Below are 10285 nucleotides of genomic sequence, written 5' to 3'. Positions count from 1 at the left end.
GTACCTGATGACATATCAATTACGATTATAAATAACAACGTTTGGGCTACGTTTAACTATCGAGTAAATTATTGTGCATCTCATTAAAAATGGTCTTATGGGTCTTCTTATAATCGTCTTCTTATAATGGTCTTCGTATATTACACATTCCGCATATATTATGATATTCCTAAAATCTTTTGTTTTAATGGAATACCAACCTTTCATTTGTTTTCTCTTAAGCTTTTGGGCAACACAATATTTGGAAATTCATTGTATTCACTGTTCCCCCCGTACTGAATTCCCAATTATTTTGTTGGAAAAATGCTAAAAAAATATGATTTCTGACATTTTAATCCCAATCATTTCAAATTTTTCATATTTTAAATACTGGAATTTAGGCCCTGTTGGCGGATTTCTTAGTCCTGCATCTTCAGAAAATTTCACTTAGTTGATTTTTCTCAACCAAAAACTAAGGGAATATTTTCTCATTTCTAGCAAATTCAATAACCAGTATGTATTGAAATGAAACTACTTTTACGGATTTTATCGCGATTTGCAGCGCTGCGCTGCAAGACATCAAGACACAGTGAGCTCATACTGCGTAGGTCGGACCACAAATAATTAATTAAAATATGAAGGTAGAACGAGCAACATCTCCTGTCAAGACGAACGCCATCTCAGTCTGCCCGTGACCATGATACCTGCAAAGGTTTCGAAACGTCGGGAACTAAAATCTAAAATTAAACCGCGATAAAATCCGTAAAAGTAGTTTCATTTCAATGTCTAATATTCGCGTAAACCTAAGAAACCACTATGTAACCAGTATGTACATTCACTATTCTAGGAAAATCTGCTACCAATGGGTTTTTGATGGATTAACTTAACCTATTTTGTAATCTGCGAAGGTCAAAAGGCCGCACCGTAACCTGAACAATTAAAGGAAACTTTATACAGTCAACGAACTAACAGATGATTCAGAAGTTCTTAATTTTGGAAAAACATTATTCCTTAAAAATATATCATTATAATGAATGTCTGATTCACAAGTATCTTAACATTTTTAATGTGACACTGAGCTGCTGTGATTAATTCGGATATTTTCTTAGTATGTACACATAGTCCCGAGGTATGACTCAAGAGTCGGTCACAATTTATGTTCGGAGATAAAATGTTAAAGGGGAATACCGTTTTATTATCCTATTAAAGGGTGCATTCATTTGACAAGTGAATAAATTAATGCCAATTGGACAATAAAATTGCTCGGAAACACCCGGATACTTAAAAGAGGAAAAAGGTGGCTTATAGCATGATGCCAATTATATAATGATGATAACAAATTTTAATCAGCTGACATAAAAAGAGTATACAACAAAGCAAACACTTGTCTTAGCAGACTTTATTTGTTTTTATTTTATAAGTGCAAGAGAATCATCTAAGATGAACATTTTTTTCCACCATAGGTACTCTTGAATCTACCAAAAAAAAAGATTTACAAAATCTAAAAACCCGCATTTTTAATGACGTTTCATTCAATTTTTATCAAAATCGGTCCATCAATTTTTATAGTTTTAAACTGCATTGTCATAGAGCTTGAAGCTTCCCTGAATATTACAGCCTGCTCCAAATATCCAACCCGAACGACAAACAAACAAGAAAAGTGAGTGTATAAAAACTATAGTGGTAAGCTTAATTTTGTACCAAAAACATTATTTTGTCCATATCTACTCAGAAACTAAGATTGCCTGACTGTGAACTTATTGTGCGGCGTTCCTTGCTAAGGAACGCCGCACAATAAGTTCACAGTCTAAGACATAGATGGCGCTGCTCTACCAAGAATGGATGTCTCTGAAACATGTTACATATTTACCTGTTGTATTGTTGTATTGTATGTTAAAACGTTTTAATATTATTTATTTTACTAACACAATATTAAGAAACCTTAAACAATCAAACAATGCAGCATAGTCTATAATTGCACCCGATTATGACATTTATTTTAAAGGCGTTATGACTGATTTTTGTGTTAGTGTCTACTGTATCGAGTGTCACACATAACACATGTCATTTGTGCACGTGCAATAAACTAATCAATCAGTGTCAGGACTTCATTAATATGTGTTGTCTTAGTTACATCAGTGGTCAGATCTGTCAACAAAACATTATACACTACACACAACGGTAAATATTAAGTGTCTATTAACATATTCAGTATAGCACTTAAAGAGAGTTTTCTGTGAATATAAACCAACATCAGGGCCGGATCTAGGGGCCTAGGGACCCCGAGCAAACAAGGGAGTGGAGGCCCCTTGGTTCAAGTTACCAGCTTTTTTTTAGATGCCTACTTTGGTGGTGGGTCCCTGGTCATAGTGGGCACCTAGGCACTGGCCTAAAGTGCCCTATGGATAATACAGGACTGACCAACATAATCAATAATTAACTTTTAAAATTCCGATTGTCTATTCACCTCTTTTTATACTTTAAAATCACACATTTAACCATTCGTCCCAAACTTGTGTCTGTTTACTCAAGTGAACTCTCCTCCGCACAGTCGGGTAACACGATTCAAAGAAATATTTGACACGGTTTATTTATAGATACAAGTAATATAGTAGGATGTTATTTGTTTCCTCTATGACAGTCAAGGTCTCCCCTCTAAATTAAAACAAATTTTGATCCGAAATTCCAATTGAAATTTCCGCTTTGTCATTCATGTGTAATTTTCCATAATATTTATTCGAACCTCTCAGATTTCAATTGAGAAGTGGCTACTGCTTAAGACTGCAAAGCACTTTAAGGTCGTTTGAAAAAAAAAACTAGTTCATTATGAGTCAAACTCGCAAAACAAGAGCTCCACAAAAATGATTGTAAAGAATATGACATTGCAAAAACAATTAGCTGTCTATTAAATTCATTATCGTACCAACCATAGCTTAACCTCGATTTTTTTGAATAGAAATTCGTAGTCTATGAATCTGTGTGTCCTAACTACAAAAAAAAATAAAATCACAAAAACTTTTTCATATGAAGTCAATAAAAAACTCAAATTGGTTTTTCTTGTTTAGTTTCATTTTCAGGTTCTACAATGTAAAAATAAGTTGGATAGGTTAAGGACCTCCCAAACATTTGTATAGAGTATTTATAACAAACGTGAAAAACACGTAAAATTTCATATATTCTCTTCACAATACATCGAAACTGCGCACATTCAAATCTCCACAAAGCAAAATGAAATATTTTCCATAATTGTACCTACCGTGCAATATTACATCGGCAAGCGGCTTAACGTTCAGCGAGGGTTTATTTTATTTTAACTGAAACACGAAACTATTCGAAATATGAAATGCAGACTGTATTGGAAATGGTGGCGGCCATAATACCAGATTTTAATTATTTAATACCATTGACAAGAAGATTAAAATACTCTATTCATGCTGCGTCATTAATGCAAGTCTGGCTTTACTAATATTTTAGTTTTTTTTCGTTATTATATTACTTTTTGAAAGTAATAATTGAGGTATATTTTTAATTGATGATAAGAGCTTTGAGTATTATAGAAATAATACATCAACAATAAAACTATGATGAGTACGATGCAATGACAACCAATTGGTAAAACCGAGCTACGGCAAAGTCATTAGTCGTAGACTCAAATTCCGGCACTCACCAATTTAGTTTCAAATTAATCTGCGTGTTTCATAGTAATTACCGCTTACTAAAATCTGAAAAAGAAAACATCATAAGGAAACATCGTAACACCTAAAATTGTTCCTGAGCGTGTTTATCAACGACACAGGTCTACGGGTGGTTTAAAAACTCTGATAACGGGTAATATCAGCTAACAAAAACATATGAAAAGAAGAAGAATATTTTTGTGTCAGGGATTTACCTAATTGCTTAACAGGAAACTATTGATTGAATGATTTTATGACATAACGTAATTCTGGTTTTGTAACTGTGTATAATAAAATAAAGTTACAGTAACAATGCCAGGACAAAACCAGTTAGGTATAAATAGCTTGTGCAATTACAGGAATGTATATGTAACTGTGAGGCTGCTGTTTGATAATAATTAATAAAATTATCCTTGACCCAAAAATAGGGAAAATATTTCTGGTGATACCGGATAAAGCGTGCCTAAATTATTTCGTTGAAATTTTAGTAAAATAAATGTCGAAATCAGAAAGCTATTATTTACTAATCATTTTGAGTATTTAATATGATTGTGTTTCTGTTAATATTTTTATAGTAATTATTAATATCTACCATTAGACGGCTAAATTTTACGATTTTGAAGTAGAGGGCTCAGTGATCCCATAGTACTTCCCTGAGGGAGCCCATATATGTCTGACATAAGGTATTATATTATTTCTTATTTTCATAACTTCTTGCGGGATAGCAGTTGTTTTAGATTGAGATAAATATTACTTGCGTAGTTTTACGATAAACGCACGAGTAAAATCAATGAGTATACAAATATTCACCTTATCAAATGCCTAATATTAAAAGCCATCAAAATTATTTAAGCGTAACTTTATATGGGTATTTTATTCCATAACAATTCGCCTCTTATCTGCCCTAATCTTGTTGATATCAATATTTAAAATTATTTAATCTTATTGGTATGTGATATTGTTGTAAGAAGTAAACATGCAACCGACTTCAAATAAAAAAATGCTAAGCCAAACTTGACAAAACTTTTGTTGGGACAAAATGACAGCTATTTTGAGTCAAGTGAAAAAAGATTCTCCTTCTTTTTAAGGCGGTTGAAAAAGAAACAACTACACTACACAACGCACAATTTTGATACATAAGAAATAAACATGTTATTCCATGGCGAAATGTAGGAGAATGAAACGGAGCTTAAACCAATACATTAATTGTTTTTTTTTACAAATAAAATAGAAAAATGCACATTCCTAGCTCATAAATAATTTAATAATAATTCAAGGTTACATCTGCATTGACAACAAAATCAATCAAAGAGGGACACGATCAAAATGTAAAATACAAATAATATAGAAAAATAAATTAATGCATTTACTAATTCAGACGGAGCATGATAACGAGTATGTTCTTCATAACTATCCAAATGCTCCATGTCCGACGTCTGGTCTTCTTCTCTTGACGTCTTATAGCCAGTAGTAGCACATACCAACAAAGCCAGGCAAAACGCTAATTTTACGTACATTTTTGTTCGTACTGTATTTATTTCCGGGACAAGCTAAATAACTGATTTATAAATTAACAGTTGTACTTATATAGGCCTCTTTGAGGATAAAACTACTCGTATATTCGAAATGAAATCGATAACTATTTTCCAAATCGGCAACATTATGGGTGGCAACAAAAATACAACAATACCTATTATGAAGGCTCGTGGCTAAACAACAACTGCACAAGTGATTGATTACAGGTTAAAATACGCTTGATACGCTCGGTCCATGGATGGATGACAAACTATGTCATAATGAGTTAATCCATATTTCGGATGTCACTTTAAATTATTGTTATTTACAATATCTTTAACCGTCGTTAACGTTAGTCAGAAGCTAGACAGTCTGACAACCAGACTAACTAAGGGGCATCGTGTTGCCAAAGTAACTAGGTTAAGGAGGTCCGCTAGGCAGTCACTCCTTGTAAAACACGGATACTGAGCTGCATCCGATTGGACAGGCAACCGACCCCCAACATAGTTGGGAAAAGATTAGGAAGATGATGATCTAAGATGGAATCTGGTCGTAGAGTAAGTACTAGCTCTATTCTGTATTGTCAGCAGCGTTCTTTAATGGAACTAATACACACCATCAACAATATTTTTATTACTTTAGTTGCAGGCAAACCCGGAAGGCCTACCACCAAAACAAAATATAATGTTATGCTATACAATATTACTTTTAGCAATGCCTTTGATGCATAATTTTTCTATCATATGTATGTTTAAGGAAGTATAGTGAGTAGGTATAGTAAGACCATCAAGAAACTAATAATTATTACGAGAAGCACCGTAAAGAACCCACTTACCTACTAGAAGCGAGCAAGCAAGACTTATACCGTATTAAAAATAAAAAAAAAGAAGATCTTATCAACCTTCATCGATAAACAATTTGGCGTAAACAGCCGCTATTTGGGTCTTGGGGCGTTTCGCACCACGAGTTATTCGAACCGCGGTCCGAATCGCCCAAGTACTATTTTTGAATAGGTCGATTCACACCACAGTAGTTGCAGCGGTGCGAATAGCCCAAGGTATATTTTGGAATGGGTCGATTCGGACCACTGAGCGAAAGTACTTAATAATCATATCGTGTATCTTGATTTCAACTCATAGAAATAATTAAAGATTTCTAATCATTTGGACAGACGATTAGAAAAGTGGTAAGTGTAAAAAAATTTGCGATTTAAAAATCATGTTTAATATATGTACAGTCAGTTTCATCAACATAATTAGCCTAAAGCAGACTTGCTTATCACAGATTATGATTTACATTGTAATTTACTTATAACTAGTTAAATATGTACAATCAAATGGTATAACAAGTGTATATTAATATTAGCTATATTTTTTTTTGTTAGACGGTAATAGTTTAAAATCACAGTTTGATCAACATCATACGATATCTTTTATCATTTTGTGCCTGGTTGTCAATAAAAACTACATCTCTTCTGTCCGACTTCACCTATCCAAAATTAGAAATGTTTTTTCCCTATATTGTGGTCCGAATCAACCCATTACCAAAAGTTCTTGGTCGTTTCGAACCGCGGTGCGAAAGGACACATTCAAAAAGAGCTCTTGGGCGATTCATACCGCGGTTCATACCACGGTGCGAAACGACTATACACCCCGCTATTTTGCTGGACTTGGCAGCAAAGCTGCCGTGTTCCCAGATATAAATAAATATATGTAGGTATTTCCCTAATGTGTAGCTACATCGCCTGTGGTAAGATATGTCGCTCTCGCATCGGTCTGTTTTGTCACCAAAGGCGTTGTCGTACAGACAACGTATATCGTCTGCAATAGATGTAAAGGCCTTAAGTAAGCTACATCGCATCAAGTTATTAAACAGTGACACTACTTCCTTGTTATATAATCCAATTTTAAGTGAATAGTCCTTCTTTATAGTTCCTGCCCAAAATGTGTAATTATAACGAGAATATTATTGGTAGGTATTGTTGTTTCTATATCGGTTAATTTCCTGATCCAGTAAATTAAACAACCAGATCTGCTTTTGGTATGCGTAGGTACAATGATAATTACATAACTACTCGCCTGCACGTGGCTACTTACCCCTAACAAGACTTATTGAAATAAAGCAGGTAATCTGTACATCAGTTATTGAATGAATGATGATGTACGTTAAATTAGTCCTATGAATGACTTGGCTATACATATAAGGCACAAGCTGCAATAATGAGAAGGCGTGACAAAATGTCAGGGTTTAAAGGTAGGATGCTTTTATTTTCTTTCTTCGGACAGAAAATACTAACGCAATAAGGAATTTTCCTGTGTTGCGGGGTTTTCACAAACATTCAAGTCACATGCAGAATATCTCGGATCTCAAGTCCATCCCGAAGGTTATATTCGATTTGTTGACTGCATTTTGATCTGTTAGGAAATTTTCCATAAGTCCATAATGTCCATTTCCATTTACATCCTTTGATAAGAACATGTATTAATATAATATATATTAGAACCTAAAATATCTTTGTAATTATTTAGATTTTGATAATACGGCGCTAGTTGCCATTATCATGGTCAAATTATATTTTCTTCATTCATTCCATTGTTTAAAAAATAATTTAATTAGGTTAATAACTTTTTATATTATTTTGTTCAATTTTAACACAAGGATAAGAAAGAAATACAACCGTTCTATTACCAAAACTAACATCACTCAAACATACAAGGTTTATACTTATGAAATAAAAAACACAAAATATAGGACAATCATTATTTATTAGATTATACACATTTAATTGTTTCACAAACAATAAATAAATAAGACAATGAAGATTTCAGATCACTAAAAGGGTATTGTGAGAAAATTATAATATTACTATTATGATTAATAATCTTCGCTTGGGAAGCAGAATCCGCCTCGTTTATGATAACCTGCCGGGCAGCGTGGAGCTTTGATCAGGAATCTATCGTTTATAGTAGGCACGTCTGTCGGTATCACAACAACACTCTTCAGCATTGGCGCAGGCTTCGGCGTCTCCTCTATCATCGACATCGAAACTTTCTTTGCCACTTCATCGACATCGATATTCAAAGTAGACACTACATTTCTGTCACCTTTATTTCTCACTATAATATCCAGAGTCAGTCCTTCACTTGTTAAAGGTGTTTCTTTTAGTTTTATAATACGGCCATCGATGCACGCTAAAAGAGCCAGCCAGAGAACAATTTTCACATACATTTTGTATGTTGGATTATGTGGTTCGGTCGCAAGATAACTAATGCTTGCGGTCCTATTGTTGTAATGCTTATATATGTAGGTTTTGGTACGGTGTTTCGATAGATACGTAGCAGAGGAGTTTCCTGTATTACATCATGTTATCCTGTAGTGGTGGATACTGAATCACTCGATGTCGGTTTTCAAAACGGGTCAAGTGCGAATTGATTTTTTTTTTCATCCTCATCAAATGGGATAAAAAAAGAATTTGTTTTACCTAAAGTTTTAATGTTCAACGATAATTTCATAACGTTGTTAAGAATTTTATCTTTGGTATAAGACGACCTTACATAGACAGGCATTTATGAATATATAAGATGTGTGTTTATCATGTTCCTAGGTACGCGACGAAATATTATCGTGTTCTATTAGATTGTAATAATTGTTTTATGTTACCACAAGGATTACTCACGCGGGACTTGTAGGGATCGCCCCTACAGTGTTTAATTTACTAGCATTTCTTAAACAATGAAACGATCCACAATTTCACTGCTCTAGGTGGGAACAAAGCTACATTTACAAAAATATGGTATAAAAAAACATTCAAGTATGAATAAAACAGTTTATTTAACAATAAATAACTAAACTAATATATCACATCCCTGATAAGTCTTGTAACGAACAAACATGAACAGTGGGTATAACATGTGCTGGTAAGCAAGTTAATATTTTTTCGAGCACTGACTCAAATAAATCACTACAATGAACTGAACTGACAAGTCAAAGTCGCATCACTTTTCGAAAAGGATATCTTTATATTTTTGGCGTTCTCTATTGCAATTCGATGAAACATGCAATCTCCTAGATTCCAAATTAGTAGTCGTCGTTAGGGAAGCAGAACCCGCCTCGCCGGGTGTATCCGAGCGGGCACGCGCCAACCCGGATCCCATGCCGGCTGCCCACTGTTGGCACAAATTCATCCGTCGTCATCTCCGACACATCTTTTGCCACTCGCGACACCAAAACCTTCTTCTCCTCCTCAACCATCGACAGCAAAACCTTCTTGTTCATTTCGTCGATATCAATCTTCATTGTAGACACCACATTTTTGTCTCCCTTATTCCTCACTAAAACTTCCACTGTCAGGCCTTCAGGTAATAACGGGACTTCTTGTTGTTTTACCACAAGGCAATCGATGCTCGCGATCATAGCCAGGCAGATCGCAATCTTTACACACATATTTGAATCCATTTTTGTACTTTTACGTTGTTCGGCTGCCAGTCAGATAACTAATGTCTGCAAGCTGCTACTGTAATGCTTTTATACGTATCGCGTTCGAAAGGCTCGTTCTAGACGTGTTTCCTTCATTACGCATGCGAGCATTCCCCCGGAGACCGTTGAATCACTTGATGACGACGCTCGTCGGAGTATTGTGAAAAACCAGTCAAGACTGAATTGAATTAAATGGCACGAGTTTCGTATCTATTTCTTCTCTGCATGATTTATGGCGATAGGAATCCGTACGGGATGAGTCTGGTTGTGTATAGCTTTTCTCAGTTCTAAAGTTGTTTTTATAAGAGATTGTTTATACGATTGGATACAGTGTGGGCAATGTAAATATTCCCCGTATAATAGAACTAATAAGTCTGCTCAAAGGAAGGACATTTATATTAATAAGACTAGAGTTCCTTTTGACAATTATGCAACAAATAAACAATTCTTGCGCGAGAATATAATAGAATAGTAAAGATAATGAAAACATGTCATGTACCGATTTATTTTTCCTGAATTATTCCGTTTCAATGTTAACATAATGTTATTAAATGATTCCTTTTAGATCAGGTATAAAGTACACGATACATGGACTTTATTTTTAACATAAATGAACTGGAATCTGATTAGTACAGCTTATT

At 34.4% G+C, this 10285-nt stretch overlaps 1 protein-coding gene across 1 annotated transcript; it reads right to left on the bottom strand.

The window, feature by feature from the left end:
- Positions 1-8980: 8980 nt before the first annotated feature.
- On the bottom strand, positions 8981-9895 carry LOC113504752. Its single transcript, XM_026887182.1, has one exon. It carries the CDS (start codon positions 9621-9623, stop codon positions 9246-9248), a length of 378 nt encoding a protein of 125 aa, XP_026742983.1. The 5' UTR covers positions 9624-9895; the 3' UTR covers positions 8981-9245.
- Between the last annotated feature and the right edge of the window lie 390 nt (positions 9896-10285).

This window comes from Trichoplusia ni, chromosome 23, assembly GCF_003590095.1.
Source record: "Trichoplusia ni isolate ovarian cell line Hi5 chromosome 23, tn1, whole genome shotgun sequence".
NCBI lineage: Eukaryota > Metazoa > Arthropoda > Insecta > Lepidoptera > Noctuidae > Trichoplusia > Trichoplusia ni.
Note: the sequence above shows the minus strand (reverse complement) of the source record. Positions and strands in the feature narration are given on the sequence as shown.